The sequence below is a fragment of the Chanos chanos genome, chromosome 11 (genome assembly GCF_902362185.1).
Source record: "Chanos chanos chromosome 11, fChaCha1.1, whole genome shotgun sequence".
Lineage (NCBI taxonomy): Eukaryota > Metazoa > Chordata > Actinopteri > Gonorynchiformes > Chanidae > Chanos > Chanos chanos.
In genome coordinates, this window is record NC_044505.1 from 24,305,594 (window position 1) to 24,330,593 (window position 25,000).

Here is a 25,000-nt window from a genome sequence, read left to right on the forward strand (position 1 = left end):
TACTGCACACAGTTCACACAGTCCTGTGTGACTGTCTCTCCCTTCATAAGGCATTCAGCTGCCATGAAATAACAGCCAAAAAACAGTGGCCTTATCAGGAACTCAGTCAGACACCAAAATATCAGGGCTTTCCACTAAGCACCTGGGGTCTGGGCCATCCCTGTCTCACTGTATCCTTGTCTCACTGTATCCTTGTCTTACTGTATCCCTGTCTCACTGCATCCCTGTCTGACTGTATCCCTGTCTCACTGTATCCTTGTCTCACTGTATCCCTGTCTCACTGTATCCTTGTCTTACTGTATCCTTGTCTTACTGTATCCCTGTCTCACTGTATCCTTGTCTCACTGCATCCCTGTCTCACTGTATCCCTGTCTCACTGTATCCTTGTCTCACTGTATCCTTGTCTTACTGTATCCCTGTCTCACTGCATCCCTGTCTCACTGTATCCTTGTCTCACTGCATCCCTGTCTCACTTTATCTCTGTCTCACTGTATCCCTGTCTCACTGTATCCTTGTCTTACTGTATCCTTGTCTTACTGTATCCCTGTCTCACTGCATCCCTGTCTCACTGTATCCCTGTCTCACTGTATCCTTGTCTTACTGTATCCCTGTCTCAGTGTATCCATGTCTGACTGTATCCCTGTCTCACTTTATCTCTGTCTCACTGTATCCCTGTCTCACTGTATTCTTGTTTTACTGTATCCCTGTTTCACTGTATCCCTGTCTGACTGTATCCCTGTCTGACTGTACCCCTTTCTGACTGTATCACTGTCTCACTGTTCCCCTTTCTCACTGTATCCTTGTCTTACTGTATCCCTGTCTCACTTTATCTCTGTCTCACTGTATCCCTGTCTCACTGTATCCCTGTCTTACTTTATCTCTGTCTCACTGTATCCCTGTCTCACTGTATCCCTGTCTCACTTTGTCTCTATCTCCCTGTATCCCTGTCTGACTGTATCCCTGTCTCACTGTATCCCTGTCTGACTGTGCCCCAGTCTGACTCTGTCCCTGTTTCAGTATGTTTGTGTTTTATGCTTTAATGGATATCCTTGTTTTACGTGTAGTGTGCTGACATCAGAGTGTCTGTTTCCATGCAGTGTATGTTGTAACTGTGCTTTGTCATTCTCTTGACTCACCTTGGCCACTGACCTTCTGACCCTCTTGTTTGCATCTTCACGGTCTGTGAGCTGGGCTGTGTGAAGCCGTGCTTTAGGGATACTGACGTGATGTTAAGTAAACAGGGCTGACACCGTGTAGAAACAGAGATGAGAAAACAGCATTCAGATAGCCACGGTTTAATGGACTCTTCTCAGACATCCCTCTTTTGTGTTTCACAGGATCTAGCCTTTCTGAGAAAACCATTCGAGGACAAGTAAAGATTTTTTTTTATGCAAAACTTGGATAATACTTTAAAGCCTTGGTCTCAGCTGCCCACATTTCAGCCTTGAGATTTCCCCTCAGGAGTGGGCAGACTGAGAGCTTGGTTAGTGAGGAGAAGATGGAGGAGGCCAGGCCAGGCTTGGCTTTCAGAGGCAGAGAACAGACCAGAGTCATCAGCACTCCCACGATCTCCAGATGGTTGGTGGGAGAGCGTGCAGCTGGTAGACCCGGAGGGCGCCCGGTTCTGTGCAGGAGAACCCTTTGGGTGGTGGTTCCAAACAATACGCTGGCAGAGGAAAGACAGGACGTGATCACCATATGAGAGAGAGAGAGAGAGAGAGAGAGAGAGAGAGGGGAAAAGAGAGAGATACTTTGTTTACAGCAAAACAACATATTTTACATATTTACATTATAATCACAGGGTGAGGGCTAACTTTGTCAGCTTTAGTTTCATCACTCAGGCTAAAACACACACACACACACACACACACACACACACACACACACACACACACACACACACACACACACACACGCATGTCTCCACATTTTATTTTAAAATATAAGCACTAAACAATTAAATATCTCAATATGTTTGTGTCCGCTTCAGTGTGATGAGTGTGATATGGCTTGAAAGGCCATTCAAACACTTCAGTACTTTATGAATAACTTAAATAATGCATAAACACATTGTAATGCAGAAAAAAAGGAAGTTCTCTGGTAGTTCTGACATTGACTAGCATGCATCTCATCTCCACAGACGGTGTATCATAGTTTAAGGATAACAGGGACTTGTGAGGGGTCATGTTTATGAAACCGTTTGACGGCTATGGGGATTTGGTCTGGAACAAGACCATGGGGATTTGGTCTGGAAGTTTCTCACATAACAACTGCCAAGTGCATGAAAGACTTTGGTTGCTGGTTAAGAGCATCTTGGAAGACATTCTCTCCTCATAAGAGCAGGGCTTTATGTTAATAAAAAACAATAATCTGGCATTATTAAGCTTTCATACGACAGAGAGCTGGGAGACCATACCCTGAGCCATCTGTACATGGGCGGGAGCCAAACCTGCCTCTGTGTTTTAGTCATTAGATAACCGCACACCTCTGTCCCGGCGCAGACCAAACCTTCCCCTGGCACTCATTTACTCCCTCTAAAAATAGCTGCTTTTTCACAAACACACGAGCAGACATGTTCTCCTTGCAGGAGCAGACAGTGGTCTGTCTTCCATATGGCTGGACATATGGGGCTCCCTCTGCGAGGATGCCCACATGTGCCCCGTTCATACCTGATCTAGCCTCACGCTGCGCTGACCTTGGCCCTCATTTCTCTCTCCGGAAACAGACGATGAAAAAGTCGTGTTTGGGGCGGTGGAAAGGTACGCTGTCTGCACTGACCTTTATGTCTGCCTCGCCCGGCCTGACTTTGGCTGGAGCAGGAGAGGCTTCAGGTTTAACCCAGAGAAAAGGATGGTTTTTTATCTTTAAAGTGAAAACTACAGAGGTGGACTTTGATGCTTAACTTGACGGTGGCCTGAGATTGGCACAGATCTCCTGGTCTGAGCAAGAGTTTACATGTTTGGGTCATACACTGTGTATGTGTGTGTGTGTGTGTGTGTGTGTGTGTGTGACAGAGAGAGAGAGAGAGTGAGAGAGAGAGAGAGAGTGCGCTTTGAGAACTTTAGTCTGGGTTTAACGACCTACTCTCAGGTCTGAATCAGTATGTCCGATCAATCTCTCTCTCTCTCTCTCTCTCTCTCTCTCTCTCCTGTGCATGCTGGGATAGAGTGGGCAGTGAGTTGGCGTTTCAGTGAGAGTTGCTGGCTACAGTGTGAGTGTACTCTATCTTTCTAAGTGTTTCCTGTGACTGTAAAAAAGGATTGATTCATAACCACTTCTTTGCTTGTAGGGCTGGAAACGCTGATGACCTGTATTTTTTTTGGCGGGTTGACATGCCTGTCCTAAGGACAAAGTTTTCTTTTTAAGCAATTCTTGAGGAACCACAGCATAAAAAATTATCCCCAGCAAACTGGTTTGTGGAAGATGCCACATCTGGGATGATAGCTGTGGGCAGGAGGCTTACACAATAAGCTCCCGCCTAGAAAAGATGGCTGATCAGGCCTCATACAAGGAAGAAACAAACAGGGTAAGAAATGATGCAGTGACCCAGAATTCTATGCAGTGGCCCAGCATTTTATACAATGACCCAGAATTCTATGCAGTGGCCTGGAATTCTATACAGTGACCCAGAATTCTATGCAGCGACTGGGAATTTTCTGCAGTGACTGGGAATTTCAGCACTGATGTTGCGGGAAAAGGAGAGGGAGCTCAGGAGGATGGGGAGGGTTGTAAGAACCGTGCAGGTCTGGGATCAGTGGTTGCAGTCCTGAATAGGACATAGGAGAAGGAGTGCACTGATCTGGAAAAGCCCCTAGAGGAGGGGAACAATCAGATCCCCACAAGCGTTACAGAAATGGCTTTACGAGAGGAAGGAGGGGAGGATACGGAAACACAGGACAGGATGATGAAATGATGTAAAAAGTTATGGTAGATAAGAGAAAGTTAAAGTTATGGTAGATAAGAGAAAGTTAAAGTGAGGTGTTTATGGGGCCATGGGCAAAAGAGGGAGGCAGGTGACAGGTCAGGGGTCAAATGAAACTTCTTTAGAAACATCGTGACTCAGCGATAAATACACTGATGTGGAGAGTGAGGATGAGATGATGGATTTGAGTTCAGCTACAGGTCGTAAAAGATCAGGTTTAAGGAGCAGTTACACGTCCGACAGAGCGAAGAGTTTTCAGTGGAAAAGCAAAGGCTTAAAGGGAGTTCTTGTTTAGTAGTTTTTCCCAAATTGGGAGATTTTTTTTATGGGCTTAGTTGAGTTTTTAATGAAGGATGCAGGGGAGAGTTCTTTCACACATCAGGAAATACGGCACTTCAAGGAAATGCTGCAAAAAGTCAATCCCTAAAAAAGAAGATAATGAGACGGCCTGGGTTTTCTCCTTCCATGTCCGTCTGCGCCGGAGATGGCGTTTTTTTGTTTTCTTCAGTGAGGTTTTAGACTTTCTACTCTTAGTGTAAGTGATGTGTGTGACGGAGAGAAGGGCATGTTGTTATTTGAGTCAGTAAGACAGATGTGTTGTTGTGTATTATGTTTGCAGAAAAAACACCGTGGCGACGGAACCAATGAGGTGGAGAGGAGAAGCGAACGGGAGGTTGGGTTTATTTTAGCCTCAGACGCTCCTCCGGTGGAGGTGTAGCTTTACAGTTCCTGAACTTTTTTTTAGCACATGAAGGAGGGTGGATTGCAGCAAAGAGATTCATTTTTGTAAAAGAAAACAGTGTAGAATGCTTTTACTGTTTTAATGAACCTTTACTGAGAGCCGGCACAGACAGAGATGGCGCTTTTGAAAATGGTCTAAATAGAATATTACTCGAGTGCACTGCAGAGCCATATCTGTTTTAATGGGGGAGATTTTGACTGTACAGAGAATGATGGGCAGGAATCACATTCACTCACATTCTGCTCCTCCTCAGGCTGCCATGTGGCCAGGGGAGATGCATGTTTTGGTGACGTCTGGAGAGGTCTGCACAGGGATGTGAGGCAGCACACCTGTGCACATGCAGAGGAGACTTTTATCTCTCAAGCGAGATTAGATAAACTGCAATGTTGTCAGCATCGCTGAAACATTTTAGAAGACCATCCTATATGTCCAGTTGGGTTTTCTGACCATTGCTTCATAATGAGCAGTGTTCATATGAAACATGTTAAATCAAAGGGGGCATATTGGCCTTTTAACAGTGCTTTGCTGAATAGCAGTCGTTTTTTTTGAGAGACCTTATGTTCATTTGAAAGTACAACAGCCGAGTTTTAACTCACTGCAACAGTGGTGGGACTTTGATAAAGAGCAGATTGCAGTTATGCCATCAGTACACTGTCAACATCACTAAGGGCATGACCGGGTCTATGAAAGCTCTGGAGACCTAAATGGTGGAGAGGCAAAACTGAGAACCATCAACAGGAAATTGTGAACACACTGACGCTCTCATGTCTCAAAAGGGCCACGTGGGCCGACCTGTTTGAGACTGAGACACAGCGGACCGTGGTCCACTCAAACTTCCAGAGCGCCGTGCAGATGGATGTGACATCTTACTTCCTCTTTAGTTTGGAGAAGAAAAGCGATGAGAGCAGGAGGTTTTACTGTCTGTGCTCACAGGATAAGAGCTGATTGGTTGTGCTGAGATCTACAGGTGAGCTGTGGGAATTAATGCAGAGCATTGTGGGTGTGGCCATGGGTGTGAAGAGGAGCTCACCAGTGCTGTGTGCTTTGGTCTGTCAACGGTGTGTGAGTAGTTTAAGGTAGAGGCAGCCTCTTAAAGGTGTGGGAATCAGAATGTCAGGATGGCCGAGCGGTCTAAGGCGCTGCGTTCAGGTCGCAGTCTCCCCTGGAGGCATGGGTTCGAATCCCACTTCTGACAACAAAACTTTTGGGCAGTCCAATATCCAATGGTTAGAGAAGTGGGCTTGTTACCGAAAGGTCGCTGGTGCAGCTGCCCACTGCTCCTGTGCCTGGTGGTTGTGTGTGCTCACTACTAATGTGTGTGTAAGGATGGGTTAAATGCAGAGGTCAAATTCACTGCTCACAGTGTGTGTGTGTGTGTGTGTGTGTGATCACAGATACTTAATCTTAAGGGTGTGAAGAGTTTAAGGTAGGGCTGGTCTGTTAAAGGTGTTTGAGGTAGCCCTGGTGTGTTAAAGGTGTGTGAGGTAGAGCTGGTATGTTAAAGGTGTGTGAAGAGTTTAAGGTAGAGCTGGTGTGTTAAAGGTGTGTGAGGAGTTTAAGGTAGAGCTGGTGTGTTAAAGGTGTGTGAGGTAGAGTTGGTCTGTTAAAGGTGTGTGAAGATATTAAGGTAGTGCTGTTCTGGTAAAGGTGTTTGAGGAGTTTAAGGTAGGGCTGGTCTGTTCAAGGTGTGTGAAGAGTTTAAGGTAGCGCTGTTCTGGTAAAGGTGTATGAAGAGTTTAAGGTGGAGCTGGTGTGTTAAATGTGTGTGAGGTAGAGTTGGTCTGTTAAAGGTGTGTGAAGAGTTTAAGGTAGCGCTGTTCTGGTAAAGGTGTATGAAGAGTTTAAGGTAGAGCGGGTGTGTTAAATGTGTGTGAGGTAGAGTTGGTCTGTTAAAGGTGTGTGAAGAGTTTAAGGTAGCGCTGTTCTGGTAAAGGTGTATGAAGAGTTTAAGGTAGGGCTGGTCTGTTCAAGGTGTGTGAAGAGTTTAAGGTAGCGCTGTTCTGGTAAAGGTGTTTGAGGAGTTTAAGGTAGGGCTGGTCTGTTCAAGGTGTGTGAAGAGTTTAAGGTAGGGCTGGTCTGTTCAAGGTGTTTGAGGAGATCTGTCTTTGCCAGAGCTGTACAGTGCTCTGATGGAAATGGAGACTGGGAAGGCTCCAGGTATTGATGGTCTCCCAGTAAAGTTTTTTTTTAAAGCATTTTGTCATGTTTTGGGTGATGGTATCCTGGTAGTCATTAATGCCAGTTTGACCAAACGTCAGTTTGCCACTGAGCTGTGGAGGAGCAGTCATCACCTTACTGCCAAACAAAGATGATCTACTCAACATCAGACACCGGCTGCCAGTGTCCCTGTCATGGACAGACTCTAAACTACCGTCCATGGCTCTGTCGGTCGGACTAAGAGAAGCGATAGGACAGTTCATACATTTTGACAAGACCTACTGTATTCTCAGCACATTAGTCTCTGATAACAAGTCTTTAATTCAGGACATGTTGGAGGTCTCCAGACTATTGGCCTTTGATACTGGTCTGATTTCTATGAAAAGGCTTTTGACTGGGTTGGGCATCTTTGTCCTTGGCAAACTCTGAGAGCATTGGTTTCAGCCCTACTTAAAAAGCCATGATCAGGGTATTGTACAATGATATTGAGGGTGAAGTAAAAATGAGCAGTGGTTTAAGTGCTCATTTTAAAGTGCACAGAGATGTAAGACAAGGGTGTCCAGTCTCAGGCGTGTTGTATGCCCTTCCTATTGAACCAATGTTAAATAGATTATGCTCTGAACTGACTGGATGAACATTAGCGAACACTGATACTGTCATGCTGTTAATTCTTATGCTTCTGCTGATGGTGTTATTGTCATAGTTAGTGGGCAGAGTGACTTTGATAAATCTGAGGCCATTGTGAATGATTTTCGGATGATCTCAGTGCTTAAGTGAACAGGAAGAACGGTGAGGCTGTGTATCTGGGGGACTGGGAGGGAAGAAGGGCCCTTTTACTGGGACAGTTCAAAAGGACAGATAGGAAAAATGACATTTTTGTGAGTTGATGTAGAAGATGAGTTATGTACGAGGAAAAACTGGGATCTAGTTTTAGAGAAGGTGGCGGGATGAATTGAAAGACGAAGGTGGTTGCTGCCACAGATGTCATATAGAGGACATGCTTTAATCATAAATTAAAGGGGCTCCATCTTTGAGACGCCGCCCTGCATGTCTGGAGCCTCCTCCAGGGCTCCTGGCAGAGATCCAGACACTAATGGTGGACTTTTCTGGGACAAACTCCATCGGGTTCCACAGAGTGCACTGTTTTTACCGAAGCGAGGTCAGAGGTCAAGGTCAGGTCCATGTGGAGAGGGGAGGGGCAGTCTTTAAGCTACGTTTCATCCAGAGGTCTTTTTTTTTTTACTTTCCTCCCCTGCATTCTCTCTTTTACCCCCCCCCCCCCCCCCCAGAGGAGGACAACGTCTCATCCCATCTTCTCCCTCCTTATACAGTGTATTCAATAATTTGTTTACTTTACTTTGTTTAAATAAATGACCCGTTCCATCCCTCAGCCTCCCTGACTTTATCCCAATGCTTTGGCACAAGCTAAACCTCCTGTTTCATGTGCCATAAGACACCCAGTTTTACAGTGATACTTGACAAAGTTCTTAAATCTCTCAGTTCTTAATGCGTCCACTGACGTCAACCCAAAAACAAATACTTTTCCCAGCAATATAATTATGTTGTGTATTGTGTGAGAGTCTTTTGATATATCGCCCTAATAACCCTGAAAACAGGTTTACCTGAAGACGGACATCATGCGAACCATTCTCGAACCTTTGTCCAAAATAAGGCGACAAACGGACAATACCAAAACAAAAGCTCTACAGATTCCACATCCTCTTGGTAGAATCGGCATAAGGGGGAGGGGTCAGTTCCCCAGATATTTAACATCTTTCTCTTTGCCAAGAACTTATAAATCAGTTTGTATCAGAAATATCTTATTTTTGAACCAAGTGTTGTTTTATAAAGGGTTATGAAGACCTGATTTCATGGGATTGGTGTATCTAACAATTTCTCCTAACTATCTAAAATCTTGCGTGGTATGGTAAGTTCTTTCTTCTTAAGTAGAATTTGTGCATATCTTTATTGATCACTGTTTTTTTTTTTTTTGGCAACGCTGCATGGTGAATTTTGTACAAGCACTGTTAATGGAGAAAACTGGTTATCTCTGTTGGAGAGTGTTCATGGGTGTGTAGCAGTGAATGCGTTTGCATCTGTTATCAGTTCTAACGTGAATGACTAATGCCCAGAGAAACAACTTGTACTGTTTTATGGAGTGTGAAAGACTTTCCCCTCTGTTTATGCTTTTTATAAATTCTTTTTGTTTCTTGTTCTGCCTTTGGTTTTAAATACAGTTGAGCTCAACAGTACAGCTGTCAGTTAATCAGTTTTTTTCCTGGGACAAGAAAACATTTTTGGTACAAGAAAGAGGAGATGTGTGATAAGACAGGAGTGAGATATGTTTGACCGTTTTTAGAATTCTTCCGAAGTCAAAAGTTCTGATTGATTTTGATTTTATTTTTTTTTACAAAGCAATACAAAATGGTAACAGCTCTGTTCACTGGGGTTCTATATTGCGATGAAGTTTATGGGCTGAGTAAGTTTCACCTTTATTTATTTATTTTTCCCAACAATTTATTTTGTGTGTGTGTGTGTGTGTGTGTGTGTGTGTTTTCATGAACTGTAACTTTTGCTGAGGAAGCTCTTGTTGTTTTCTCTCCTCTGATGAAGTGTTAAATGATGTTGTCATAGTGAGTGTTGTGTTAAAGTCCTAATTCTGTCTCTCTGTTGGGCACTGCTCACTCTGTGTCTGCTACGTGGTCCTGTCGTCTCCCCGTCCTCACTACAGTAATTCACGGTCCAGTCTGAATTACTGCTTTCCTCTTCAGTACCTGTTTCCTCCCTCAACTTATCTGTTTCCTCAGGGGAAATGACTGTTTCAGCATTGTGTATAGAAAATAAGAGCAGAAATAATGTATCTATACCAGAGTAATTAAGAACGGCTTGGAGCAAAACAAAGACATTGTGTTTTTTTCCCTGCTCTTGCTGTGGGTGGGAGTCCTAACACAGAGGAAGTACAGGAAATGAAAGAGTGGATATATCTGATATATAGCGATAGCAGGCATGTTTAGGAGGTTCCTATAGGATCAGTAAACACGAGTGATTCACTGTGAGGTCACGGCTAAACCTTTACCCACATTTTTATTTAGAATATTATTAACATTCATAAACCATCAGGTTATGAAAAATATCAGAACTGTATTTTGTAAACAAAACATCTGTAAAACATGCCCGTGTGTGACGCGTAATGAACACAGTGCATGTTTCTTATACAGAATGGCTGTATGTAAAGATTAGTAAAACATTAGATGTACATGTTTCTTATACAGAATGCCTGTATATTATAAAGATGAATAAAACATTAGATGTACATGTTTCTTATACAGAATGCCTGTATGTAAAGTTTCATAAAACATTAGATGTACATGTTTCTTTTACAGAAAGCTTGTATATAAAGATTCATAAAACATTAGATGTACATGTTTCTTATACAGATTGCATGTATGTAAAGATTAGTAAAACATTAGATGTACATGTTTCTTGTACAGAATTCATGTATATTAATAAAGACTAATGATTAGATGTAACACAAGGCTTTCCATAAAGTGAGACTCCACCATGAGTAAGTGAACAGCTCTAGGTTTGACTTTACTATTTGAAATAGTTGGCCTGCGTTCTTGCTTTAGTCTCATGAAAATACATAACTGAAGAGTGGAGGAGACTGAAAAGAGAGAAGAAGTGAACGTCTGGGAAAGAATCCTGTTGTGGGTAGTGAAAGTCTGAAGGAAAAAAACAAACACAAACACAGTGAAAAATGGAGATAAAAGTGGACAATGTGTTTATGAAAAGAACTCAGCATTCCTCAGCAACACCTTTCATAATTCTATTGAGTTCTTACAACAACAACAACAAGAGCAAGAACAATACTAATATTAATACTAATTATGCTACAACTACTACTACTGCAACAACCACAACAATAAAAACAACAACAAAACAACAACAACAACAACAATAATAAACATAATCACAACAACAACAACAACAACAATAAACATAATCACAACAACAACAACACAACAATAATAAACATAATCACAACAACAACAACAACAACAATAATAATAATAGCAATAATAATGATGATGATTATGATGATAATAATTGCATTGCTTTTGCTGAAGCAGTGTGCGGCTGTGAACTGAAGTGAACCACACTGGTCTAATCCCACATTATCCCCAGACTGATGAGTTCTACACAGATCACTCCATCACAGACGAGAACAAGTAGGGGAGGGTGGAGTCCCGTTATGGGGAAACGCGGACAGGAAAAATAATGTCTCATCATTTGTTTCACCCCCTCAATGTCACACAATTACCTGCCTTCAATTCAGTGCGGCTTTGGCAGAAATAACTCATTTGACCTTTTAGTGATAAAAGGACCCTCATGCCGGAATGAAATGTGTTCGCTTGGGGACCTTCACACACATTCAAAACACCTGTTTAATGCCGGCCAGTGGGGCACATAATAGGCAAAAAGAATTGAGGACTGCGATGTGGAGAAAAAAAAAAAAAACACCTACCAAATTTCCTCTGTCAGTGTCTTATCTCCGACTGCTGTGTTTTACGAAACCGCTAATGGCATTTTTTCAGACTGAGCTTTTCCATTTATTTAATTTTTTTTTTAAATTTTTGTCCTCCCTTTTGTACTCAGAAGACTCTGGTCAGAAGTGATGGGCCCTCTGCAATGGAAAGAACATGATAGGCGTTTCTCAATACGGAGTACATCAAGTACGGACTCCCGTTCTTGGGAGTTTGGACTTGGCAAGTGCAGGTCGGGAGTCCAGACTCCCGAGGACGTGAGGATGCAGTGCGCTCAGTCTGTGTTTGGGACAGCAGCGTTCTTGCTGACATCACAGATAAGCCTGGCTCTACAGTCTACCCTGCAGTTTCACCTTTATCTTCACTGTAACTGATATTTACAATTAAATAACATAAAATACAACAAATTGCCTGCATTTTCATGTGAAAAATAAAAAAAAAATGAATTAAAATATTAATAAAAACTTAGATATTCACAGTGTCTGCCTATAATCGAGAACACTTCCAGGTATTTGATCTGTGCTCGGCAAGATGTGAGCTTTGAATGGGAACAGCACTTAGGCTGTGACAGATGACGTTTCCCAAGTCCATGGGAACGCAAGTACAGAGAAGAACACATATTGAGAAATGCCCTAGAACAACTGTCTCTCACTGCCGTGCACTAAATGACCCTAACAAAACCGACCAATCAGAGAGCAAGCCTGCTGTCATGTGACCTCCCTGTGTTCGGAATGACTCCGTAGGGAGGAATGATTTATAACAGTGGAAATGCAACAAGCTTTTAGCCGTGCCGTTTACTCTAAAAACGTCCTTGCTGATATATGAATGAAATGCAAACCTCAAGTTTAGATTAAATCTCACTTGCGTCGTGACTGCGGGGACAATAAATATCAGCTTTCCTTCTCTCCAGCTCAAAGTTCACTGTGATGTATACGCTCTCCCGGAAAACACGGCTCACGCAGGGAGAGAAAAAGCAAGGCCCTCAGTTATTCAGCCTGCCGCAGAGCACGGCCATATTGATCTCATTTCTCTCTCCGTTATCTCACATTAGTGAATAGACCAGAGATGTCTAGTCACACAGAAAACGCCTAAATGGTCTAAAAGTTCACATCGAGCCAGGGCGATAATCGTAACTTCCATCAAAGTTTGAGCCCCCTCAGTCTTAATAACGTACTGTGTTGTTGTTGTTGCTGATCTGTGTAAGTCTTGTGACAGTGTGAGAACATAGGAGACTTTTGAAAAAAAAAATCATAGCCTTCCATTAGCTCACCATCCAACAACATATGAAGCTTATAACTGGTTATAATGGGCAACCAGTGCTCGCAGGGAGCCAGATAACATGTATTAGAAACAGTCACCTACAGACGACAAATATGAGTGAATATTCTGTATAAATTGTGAGCAAAGCACTTTTAGCCTGGCTTCTGGATCAATAGGCTTATTGTAATCTTCTGCAAGTTCCCTGTAATGAGAACAAACCATATTACTGTGATAGAACATATTGTATTGACTCGTTTGGAAGCCCTGCTCTGGAGTCATGCTGTTTTATTTCACTGCACACACACATGTTGTGCAAATCGTTTCTCAGAGAGAGGAGTTTTTCCTCTCCAGCTTACACATACTGATTGTTTTGTTCATGTAATGCTGGATATTTTGTGGACAAATGTGCGATTATGACAAAACATATTGCCAGTAATCCCTCAAATCCTTTAATTATTCATTATTCAGTGTTCCTCTGTGGGCTTTGGGTATTAATCATCACTCTCTCTCTCCCTCACACACACACACGCATGCACACACACACACACACACATACATACATACATACACGCGCGCGCGCACACACAGACATTCACACACATACACACACGACACACAGAAACACATGCACACACACACATGACACGTGTACACACAGAAACACACACACACACACACATGACACGTGTACACACAGAAACACACACGCACACACACACACACACACACACACACACATACACACACACACACACATACATACATACACACACACGCGCGCGCGCGCGCACACACAGACATTCACACACATACACACACGACACACAGAAACACACGCACATACACACACACACACACACACACACACACACACACACACGTACACACACACACACACACACACACACACACTCACGCGTGCGCGCGTGCGCGCACAGACACGTGTACACACACATGCACACACACATGTACACACACAGAGAAACACACACACACAGAGCATCTGTATCTATACACTCACTTAAATAATGGAGTTACCCTCAAATGGTTCTGTGGAATGTTTCTCTCAGTATTTTCTTTAAGTCATTAAACACTGACCGTGAACATACCATGTTGATATTCCCTCGACTAGAATTCCCGCCAAGTGAAGTTTCTGGAGTTGCTTTTGTTCTCTCTGCAGTCAGGGTTAGGTCTGCTGCCATGCTTGACCTGTAAGCAAACAATAACCATTTCCCAACAACCGTGTCTGAAGGTCTGTATGGAGCAGTTAGTGGTTTTGAAGTTATTCAAGCGGAGAGGGAAGCTCCGTCTCTCTCCCTCGTGCTAAATCACTGCTCAGCATTCTGTCAAACACCGCTAGAGCTCTTTAGTGGACTATCACAAAGCCTTTGGCCAGAGCCGGGCTTTTCCCTGCTACGAGAGAAAAATGGAGCCTCTGTATCTTAGCGAGCAGCACTAAATCACCCTGACTTCTCTCTTAACCTTTTCTGGTTTGTTTCAATTACTCCCGGCTGCCCCAACTTCCAAAAAACACAAAAAAACAGCACATTGTTTACTCGCAGTGAGAAAACCACTTCAGAAGCGAAGAGCATTGTTCGGAGAGAGAGAGAGAGAGAAAAGTGAGGACTTTTCTTTCCCGATCGTTTCATTCGTGAAAATGAAATCATATCCATCCATTCCAGCTCCTCGATGTCTTGTGAAAATGTCCGTCTCAGAAAACGGAAATAGATTCTACTCTCTGTCAGATTTTGATCATATTGCCAAAAGCTTGTTTTTCTTCTCCCGTTAAGAACATACAGTTTCCAGTTATCGCTCTGAGGGCCTGAAACGATCAAAGTGGAGGCTGAGAACTTTCTGGACGAACCTTCAAAAAGGAACCAGCTTTGACTCCACTGACAGAGGAGTGAAAATGAAACAGCTTTGAGTCCACTGACAGAGGAGTGAAAAGGAACCAGCTTTGCCTCCACTGACAGAGGAGTGAAAAGGAAACAGCTTTGACTCCACTGACAGAGGAGTGAAAAGGAAACAGCTTTGACTCCACTGACAGAGGAGTGAAAAGGAACCAGCTTTGACTCCACTGACAGAGGAGTGAAAAGGAACCCGCTTTGACTCCACTGACAGAGCAGTAAAGATGCATTTTACTGAATCTGGATTAACATGCAGCTGATCAGGGTTTCATATTCAGATTTTGAACATTAATATCAATCAGTTAGAAAAGTCATTGTTTTGGAGACAAACGTTTGTCTGTCTAATATGAATAAGTGTGAGCCTGATCAAGGCCTTGTGTTGCAGTACATTTTCATCAGGTTGAAGATCTTATGAGGATTCAGGAGTTTTCTGGTGATCACTTTTGCTCCAGTCATGTGGTCTCTGCACTGATACCCCACTGTCTGACAGGCTTCTGCTTGTCACTTCATTTTTTTGGTGCAGATAGAAACAACATTAAAAACCGAATTTCATCACTTATCGGTTAGGCTACAGCTGACACAAACAAATGGCTGTCTCTAATATCAGGTAAAACACACTGCTTCAGTTATTAATTGCATCATCTTTCAAGGTGTGAAGAAAAGTTTTGACTGACTGAAGTTTTTTAGACGCCTTTGCATGATGGGTAGTTTTTTTTTTTTTTTAAATTTCAGTCATTTCAGTTTGAATCCTTAAAGTGTTTGGAATACATCTGCCTCTTCGTGGTAGCATTTGCGCGTTGTGAGGTCATCTGGGCATTGTGAGGTCATCTGTTGTATCGACCTATCAAATCCAATGCCATGGCCATGCTGAGTCTGTGGTAATTAGAATGCATTTCAGTCCAAGATGTCTTTATCATAAAAACTCAGATGAATTGATCAAAGCTCACAGAAAATGCAAGAAACCTTTGTACATTGCATTTACAGTTGTAAGAAAATGAAAATGTACTTTAAAAGCTGGTACTTTAACGCACTCTGACCTTACCCTTCATCTACCAAACTAAAACTCAGTCCAGCCCCTCTCCCTGCCATGACACGCGTGAGCCTAAACACAATCACGTGTGCAGTCACGTGTGCGGTCACGTCCCACGGTTCACATTGTCCAACAGAATGTCATTGAACAACATCAATACAACTTCACAGTTAACTAAACAATATGCATACATTCAACTACTTCACTCGTAATCTCCTTTAAGGGCTGCAACAGCTGTGCATTGTGGGCCAACTCGAAGGCTCTCTGCAGTTAAGCCGGCGAAACATAATGAGTGTTTTAGCAAAGATCAGAGGTGACAGAGCAGACAAGCCCAATGACAAGAACACAAACAGTCGTTTGCATTAGCGTACGTGGTGTTATACCAATAGCCTTGTTGTCAATGTTGTTTTTGTTTAGTTTGCACTCGTCATAGATTTTCTAGATGTTATACTGTTGGCTTGCGCTGTGTGAGAACCTGTCTGCTCTTATCTCGAACTCTGAACTAACCCTCACTCCAGTTCAAACCCCACCAAAAGCATGTAGCTTATAGCATCTCTTGCTTGTTCCTCTGTAGTAACATGTGTCTTTGGGTTACTGTAGCTGTTTAAATTAGTCTATGTCACTGTCTATGCAGAAAGAAGCCTTTCTCTCTCCTCTCCTATTCCCCTGCTGTGTAATACGGGGGAGTGTGTATAACAATACATACCTATGGGATTATGTCGAGAACACATCAGTGTTTTTTGAATCATGTTAATCATGTTTGTGCTTTGTTTGAACGTGGGCAATCGAGCCTTCATGTTCCCTGTCTCTGTTAGAGTAGTCTCCTGGTCTTTCATCCGCCTAAACGAACATACAGACGTCATTTACAAAGTGCTTTGTTGTAACTTGAGACTTTAAAAGGTTTGCTAAAAGGTCATCCACTAAGTGATCTATCAGAACATGAAGCTAGTCTGAACCCAGTTAAGATCAAACCCATCAGAACAAAGCCATGTGAGGAGGAACCCAGAGCCTGGAAATAGGCTTGATTGCTGCATCACTGTCAAATCATACACTGTGGATCGTAAATAGGTTGATATGGCAACACACAATCTCATCATGCCACAAAGCCAAGTAATAACAACATAAAAGCCTTCCTTCCACTGGGCGTAGAAACCGCGGGAACACCTCAGCTCCAGGCTCAGCAAACTGTAATGGCGTGAACACTGTCAACCGTGCCAGGAAAGGAAAGGGTGAAATAAAGACAGGAGGCACCTGTAAGTCATTCAAAGGCCTGGTTTCCACGGTGACAGCGTATCTCCACCCGATCACAGGAGAGAGGCGAGCGAAAGAACCGTTTAAACATGATGCACAGGACCGCTTTGGTCTGTACGCTGCACAACCCCCCCCCAACATTGCTTATCTGACAGACACCCCAACCTAAATCTGTACATGCGTTTACTTGACAGAGACTTTGACAGACATTTGTATATTAGGTTACCTAATGGACAGCCTGGGAGAAGTTCGAGTGGGCAGTTAAGTCTAAGGCAGTACTATTGACATGACTGTAACAGACTGTGGGTTACACTGACACAATCTGTGGTGTAAGTCTGCCTCTCAGATACGTGTCGGGTCATTATTAATGACTGGGAGTGCTTACGGTAAGAATGCCTGGCTTCATTAGTTTGTGTAGTTGGTAAATGGCTGAAGTAAAGAAAGGTATAAGTCAGTACTGGGAGAGCTGTCTGTTACCACATCACTACAAGTTTCATCTCTGAGCTGGGAATTCCTCGCGGAAGCACGCTCGGATTGATGGGAAACGGGTCACGTTTAAACAACACAAAATTCCCATACACATGTTAACCGGAGCAGAACACATGCTTCAGCAGTCATCATTTCTGTAATGAAACGCTGATGTACACACACACACCCACACCCACACACACACACACACACGCTTATTCATCTTTGACTTATCTCTCAGTCACCTCAGACACTGGCCTTGGCATACAGCCAACCCCCGTCTGAGAGCTACCTCTCCAACACCCACTAACCCAACACAAATAACACCCTGCTCTCTCAAGATGCAATTAGGAGGAAATCGATTCCCACTGCCAGATATGGACTGAATGATGGTATGATTATGCTAATTGGAAAGATTATGGAAAGATCAGGATAAGCGTTCCGTCTCGGGGAGGCTGATGAAGAGGCGACGGTGGCCGTAGATCAGCGGCGTGTCAGAGCGCTCTGTTTTATGCGTGCGCTGATATTAGGTCGAACACCACTGGCTCTTTTGTAAACTCTTTATAAATCACTCTCTAACTGGCTGCACCAATTCAGCTACAGAGTTCATTAAAAGTTTATATGCAAGGCCTGTTAATGATACCAGCAGGTAGAGTGAGTGAGTGTGTGTGTGAGTGAGTGTGTATGGAGGGTGTGAGTGTGAGAGTATGTATGTGTGTATGGAATGTGTGAGTGTGAATGTGAGAGTGTGTGTGCGTGAGAGAGAGAGAGAGAGAGAGTGAGTGAGAGAGTGGAGCATTGCACTGCAGCTGACTTTTAAATATTGTTTGCAAAAGCCTTCACCTTTGCAAGTCATTGACTTTCTAAGCTTCATACAGGTCTGTGTGATGTTTATCTGCTGGGTTTAAAAGAGCTGATCCTCTATGAGCCATATGTTTCCCACACATGTGAGATTAGGCTGTGTTAAAGCGCTCCACCACGCTTCCTGTTCATTTCCCCCAGTACAGAATGTGTTTTCTCACAAACACTAGTCCAATGTTAAAGTTATCCACCGGGCTTTCACCCTGACCCCTCCCTGGTGTTTACTCTCGACAGTGATGTATCGACTGCTGTTAGCCGTCTCACCCCAAACAAAGGAGAACGGGAGTGTTAGCGCACACACACACACACATACACACACACACACACATACACACACACACAATAGCAGCGACTGCCCCACGTTGTCCGCGGATATCCAGTGACCCGACACTCTATACTGAAAATGAGAAAACGGAAGCGGGGCTTTCTTCCGAAGTCTCTCTGGTCAAGGTGAAACCCCTACGCGCTGATGCTAATTGCTAATTGTGTTCTTTTTTTTCCCTTCCAGTTTACAAAGAGCTCTTCAGGATAACAAGGAAAACAGTCCAACGCATGTGACAGAGGTGTCAGTCAGACATAATGGACTTTACAACGAGAGCTAATCTAACCAGGGCTCATTAAAATGTGTGATGTTTATAATAATAATGCTGTCAGGTAAGTATAAACTGGGGATTTTTCTGTTCTTCTTTTGTTGTTATGACCACCTTCAATGAACTGCAAGGCAGTTATCAGATATTCAAGTCTGGATGGGGATGGTATACGCACACACACGCACACACACAAACACACGCACACACATGCACACATGCACACATACACACACACACACACATACACACACACTCACACGTACACACACACTCACACGTACACACACGCTCACATGTACACACACGCTAACATGTTCTCTTTCTCCCTCAATTCTCCTCTTTCCGTCTCCTGCTCACTTGAGACTTGAGAGAGACAGATAGACAGACAGACAGACAGGGGGAACTTTTACATGGCATCAGTCAGAGCCATGGACGTTGGCAGTGCCCGCTTTAGCTGCGGTGCCCTCGGTAACTGCAGAACAGGGCTCTGGCTCCTGTGAATGGGATTCGCTGTCAGGCAGTGGTAAAGATACAGAACCCTGACATGCACACATACAGGCCCGGTCTCTGGGTCTCTGCTATGGGCTGTACCAGACTGTAAGAGGATCCAGGCCTGTCTGCATCTTCACCCGGGGCAATCTGTCATCTCAAGCCCCGTCCCTGTTGTCACACTCCACGGGCTTTGCGCTCCTGTGGAATCAGCTCTCTTTGTGAGATCAGGACGCTATCTGCCGGCTCTCAACGACGTCCGTCAAACGTCGTCAACGCGACCCCGCGGTTGCCACGCCAACCCATCCATCAGAGCTGTCAGTCCCCATCCGGATGAGGCGGAATCGTGGCTTGTCGATATGGCACCAACCTCTTTCACGAGACGCGTGTCAAAACTTCTGCTTGTCAAGACGTCTGCTTGTTCCCCAGACGTGACAGAGAGGAGGTAAGTGGGCAGAGGGAGGTCCGGTCTCCAGACGTGACAGAGAGGAGGTAAGTGGGTAGAGGGAGGTCCGGTCTCCAGGAGACGGCCGTCACATCATGACTGTTAATGATCAACCAGCCAGACAGGAACATGTCACAGAGTGGACCAAAACAAAAACAAAAAGAAAAGAGAAACAAAACAGACAAACAAACAGAAAACAGACCTCACCTGCCACTGTCAGCCAATCAGGAATTCAGGGGGTTCTGAAAACAACTTTAAACTCCCCCTGGTAAAAAAAAATTAGACAAACAAATAAATATATAAATGAAACCAAAACAAGACAACGTTTTTCTCCGGCTGATCCTTCCTCTCCAGCTCTAAGAGCAAAAGCAAAGGAAGGAGGGGAGGCGGAGCTCCCGTTACAGGGTGGATTCTGCTCTGTTATGACACTAGTCACTGTAAGTGGTAAACACATTGATAAAACCATTTCTTTAATAACACTTGTTTGTCAAAATGCCACCTTCAGGCACTTTCCATTACTACTGTTTCAACATTTTATGGGCCATCTTTAAATACAGCCAGCGTCCCGTACACGAGAGAGAGAGAGAGAGAGAGAGAGAGAGAGAGAGAGAGAGAGAGAGAGAGAGGGAGAGAGAGAGAGAGAATGAAACACCCCCGGCAACTCCCCCCACGTTTATCTCAACGCGTTGGGGGGGTATCCACAGCCATACATTCTGAAAGTGGTAATAGCGGATTTCAGCGAGGTTAAAGATCTAATGTTTTCATCATGGCTTCTGCAGTGATGAGCACTGATGACAAAGCAGTATAACTGTCATTCTGTTTAAGGGGCAATAATGTTTATTTAGCAGTGGACATTCACTTGCAGCTTTTAATGGAATCTTGGATCAGTGACTTCACACTATCCTGACTGAACACACTTAAGACAGAAATGACCACACATAAACATGGAATGGTGAAAACGCATCGAAAACACGTGAAAACACCAACCCTGCAAAAGCACTACTCATCCAAAATGAAACTGAAAGCCTTTTCAATGACCTTTTTTTAATCGTCTGCTGTGATTTGCCTGAGTGAATCCCTGGCACCTTTTTCATATATAAATGAGATATTTTATCCCTCTAGAAGCCCCTGGGTCAGAATTGATGAGCTCTTCAAAATGCAAGAAACATTCTTGGTAGAGAGAGAAAAAAGAAAAAAAGCACATGGAAAAAAAAATAATAAAAGCAATGGTTTGCCATTGAAATATTGAATGAACCCTGCAGCCACGAATTTGGACCAATCAAGGCTTAAGCCACAGGTCATGCAAGGCTCCTCCCATTGGTGGGACATGATTTATTTAAAATATACTTTAAAATGAGGGAGAGATGTGCATTTATGGCGTGGGGTTTTATGGCGCTGCCTGTGTGTGAATTACACACAGATATACTGTATCTGTCATGGCGTGAGAATGCAGAGAGGGCCAGTTCTAATGCTCCATTCATTATTGATGAAGACCTGCACCGGCTCAAACACAGGGAGCTGAGAAGCAGAAGATCTGAATTCAGTCCACACCACTGGTTCCATTCAGACTGGACTGGTTTTAAATGGTTAAAACCATGTCCTTATTTGAGCCCTTATTCTGTTCTCTGGGTGTTTGTCTACTAGGAGCTGTGTGGTGGTTCTCTACAAAAGAGGTAGCTAATCCTACCTTGCGGGCAGAGGTCCTGATGAATGCTTTGCTAGGGACTTTTCGTACTCAATTGGCTCTAACATCCAGATGCTCCTCCAGACCCTCAGTGTCTGACTGTGGTGTGTTTGCGCAGGTTAGGTTTTAGGGGGGGGGGGGGGGGGGGTAGATTAGTGCTGGGACACAGGAAGATTGATCCTACAAGAGGGAACAAGAGATTTTAAGAAAGAAGGCTGTTTCAGAAATGATTGAAATCCTAGGCTAAAGTTCACCTGCGCTGAGACTAAAAACTCAATAAACCGATCCTGAGTGGAACGAACAGACTTTACCGAGGATCGAGTTTAAGCTCTACGCCGTGAAAATAAAACACGTGGGAAGCCGCACAAACGCTCTGCGTTGTGAGCAAGGATAATGAAACGTCAGACATCATAGCACGATCTTCGGCGCATTACGGTCTGGTTTTGCAGGGGATGTACCGTCCGCCCGGGATCACCGACTAAAGGTATCCGGGCAGAGGCCAGCTGTGTGACGACCTGACTTTTCTGACCACTCACCACAGATACGGATGAATTCAAACGATAAATTATACAACTAAACACCACTGCTATTGTATGGAGTTACACAGTCTCTGGGAAATATAACTGTAAAAGACATGCAATTTGCATTTCATGCCTCGACAATTTTACCCCCCCCTCCCCTATAAAATCAGGGCTCATTCTGACATTTTTGTCCCTTTTCCTTCAGGGCTTCTGTACCACTATATATCTGAGCTGCCATCCCGTTCTTTTTAGCGGAGTAACGAGATGAACACAGCTGCGCTCGAGACAGGAAAATTTCCTTCCTCACACATAAGTCATCCAAACGTCCAAGGACATCCTTACTATTACTATTACTATTACTTACTATTCATCAATGCATCAAACAAAATTATGTGACACGAGAGACCAGCCAGCGCACGTAACGACAGTTTTAAAAAAATGGAGAGACGACGTGTTTCCGTCACAGCTGCCCAGGTTTCTTGTATTTATGAATATCTTGTCCAATTTTAACTTTACATTTCATTCACGGTGTACTTCAAGGTATTATTTAAATACTTGTTTTTTTCCCTTCGTCTTTTCCCATCCGCCAAAATGAAGGTTACATTCTTTGTTCCTAGACATTGGTACTCCCGTCATATCAGCAGCGACTGAAACCGCTTTAATGAAAATATGTGGACTGTCCGTCCGCGCGCCGTGAAACCTCTCTGCTCGAATGATCTGCTGTGCACGAGTTTAATTAGGGGTAGAGAAGGCAATACTTCGCTAACACAGCCGCTTAATAAGGGGAATAAATGAACACAGCGTGAGTGAAGGATATGACCAAACAAAGTTTATCTCCTCCCAAAGTGCTTCAGATGTAAAACAGATATGATAGATTCTGATGGAAACCGGTCTGCCTACGTTAGCTTGTGATAGAGTGATTTTTATGTACAAGTGTAACCTCATGCTGTATGTTCAACTTATTTTCGAGAGAAAGTCGGAAACATGGTATAGTGCATTATGAAACAGAATATTGACAAAACCTCTAATGGGTTTGACATTCACGCAGGGTCCAATCAGACATCAATAATAAACTGGTTTCTGGCCTTGATTAAGTCTGCACAGAAATATGACTGATTTTCAGTGCTTCATCACAAGTTGGACTTCTGTGTACAAAACTGCGAATTTTGTTAAAGACTGTTTTCATTTCAGTTGAGAACTATTATTTACTGAATAGAACTGCGTATCGCTGAATATTGTAGCAAGCAGAAAACAGTACACAAACGTTCCACAAAACAAAACGAAACAAAACAATACCCCGCACTGAATATATAAAGGTAAATGTCCCAGCGGCTGAACTAGATACGACGCCAGTGAACATCCGTCACATCATAATCTGTAACGTTTGTACAGCCCGGATGTTATTATTAGGCTACTGATATCTTAACACATTGTATTATTGTATTTTAACTGCATTGGCAGCACGTTTCTCTGATGCTATTGTGCCTGCATGCGAGAGAGTGAGGCTGGTGTCCGCACGTGGATCTCTCCCAGAAAATGTTCTCAGATGTGTGGGAAGTGCCAGCCGCGGGGTCATTATTGGTATTGCAGGAACACCTCTGGATCAGTGCTGTTCGCTCTGACACGGCTGAGGAAGGAATAGACAAGTCTGATCGATAACACGTAGTCTGCGCGCGAGGCAAAGTTCGCCTCTGCCTTAGCAGCGTCTCGGAAACGAACCAGTCTGCAAAATGCTGCGGTCAGTCACAAAGTGTTTGTGTGTTAACTAAACACCTGTGCAAATTCGAGTCTCCCTCTAACTGGGAGGAGGGGGGGGGGGCAGGAATGCCGTGTCGCTTTAGACCTGTGTCGCCCAAGTCAATGTGGACATGCAGCTCATTTAACCTGTTTACACGTTTTCCAGTCAAAGCAGGGGTACAACACGGAGCGTGGTAAAACGGGTCTGACCATGCCTGTCCTGCACTACGTCCGAAAGCTCCGGCACAACACTGACCACTGTGGCCGTTACTCTTTGCTCACAAGAGCTGGTTGGCATGACGATGCTCTCTGTGGAATAGGGGCCTGGAGGTTGGGGCTTTCAAAGGAAAAGAGGAGAAAGCGGGAGGTACCCTACAGAGGGAATTGAGGGTCGCCACAGGAGGCTAATGACCAAACCAAGAGACGTGTGTTTCACACTGAAACACGAGTGTTCATGTGTTACGGCGTCCGCGGCCTCTCTGGCTTTAGCGCGGTAATAAAGCCGCCTCACAATCTCATTTAATGACAGTAGCTATGGGGGGGTTGGGAAGGAATCCACGTGTCGTCTGACAGCAGAGGTGGGCAAAACGTGTAGGTTTATTTCGTATATGCATTTACCGCTCGGCTGGATTCCTCTCCACCTGGAACTCTTGTTTTCTTTTGATTTTTTTCCTCAGGATTACTATAAATAATTTGTGCTTTTTTCCATTTTAAAGCTTCTGACAGGAGAGGCCTTATGAGAAATCGGGTCTTTAAATTTACAGTCAACAGGGAAAGAAAGAGAGAGAGGGAGAGAGAGAGAGAGATACAAAAAAGGCTCCCGTCTCTTTTGAATTGTCTTGCCGTTCCATAACCGAGGTACCTCCAGCCCACCTCCGTCTGATGTCCCCTGTGTAAACGCTGTTAGGAGCATCCATTAGACGGCCCATCACCGTGGTAACGACACCGACTGGGTCGTCTCCGTGGTTATTTTTAAAGCTTATCCACTGTAGGTACACAGGGCCGCATTCCCCCAGCGGTGCTGGTGGCGTCGATTGCGTTCCTCTTTGGTTGCCGTAAGCCACCGTCTCTGCGAATATGCGTCGGCAAAGGGCCTGTGATGTTTTTTTTAAATAAAACGCATAAATGTTGAACAATTAGATGTCAATCTTGTCCTTCCCCTAAAACGGCGTAGGCACGGTTCTCCATGAATGCAATTAACTCGGAGGGATTTATTTTGTCGCTTCATTTTTTAAATGGGGAAAACATCCATTTAAAAAAAGAGACGGTGATCCTTAACATTCTTACCAACAGTCGATTGCAGATACAATTATAATTTGCAAGTCCATTAGTTTATGGAAAATAAACGGGGAAGCAGCGAAAGGGCGTCAGTATGTACGCGTTCATCGTCTT

The 25,000-nt window shown here is 43.9% G+C and overlaps 1 protein-coding gene and 1 non-coding gene across 2 annotated transcripts in view; one reads left to right on the plus strand and one right to left on the minus strand.

The window, feature by feature from the left end:
* Positions 1–5,776: 5,776 nt before the first annotated feature.
* On the plus strand, positions 5,777–5,859 carry trnal-cag (transfer RNA leucine (anticodon CAG)). Its single transcript has one exon. It is a non-coding gene; the product is annotated as a tRNA-Leu (tRNA).
* Positions 5,860–23,774: 17,915 nt separating this feature from the next.
* tusc3 (tumor suppressor candidate 3) overlaps positions 23,775–25,000 on the minus strand; it is a 72,178-nt gene continuing 70,952 nt past the window's right edge. Inside the window, exons 11-12 of the mRNA XM_030787880.1 lie at positions 24,471–24,702; positions 23,775–23,932 (exon numbers count right to left, since the gene is read on the minus strand). Coding sequence (XP_030643740.1) covers positions 23,775–23,932; positions 24,471–24,702 — 390 coding nt within the window. The remainder of the gene's footprint in view (positions 23,933–24,470; positions 24,703–25,000) is intronic.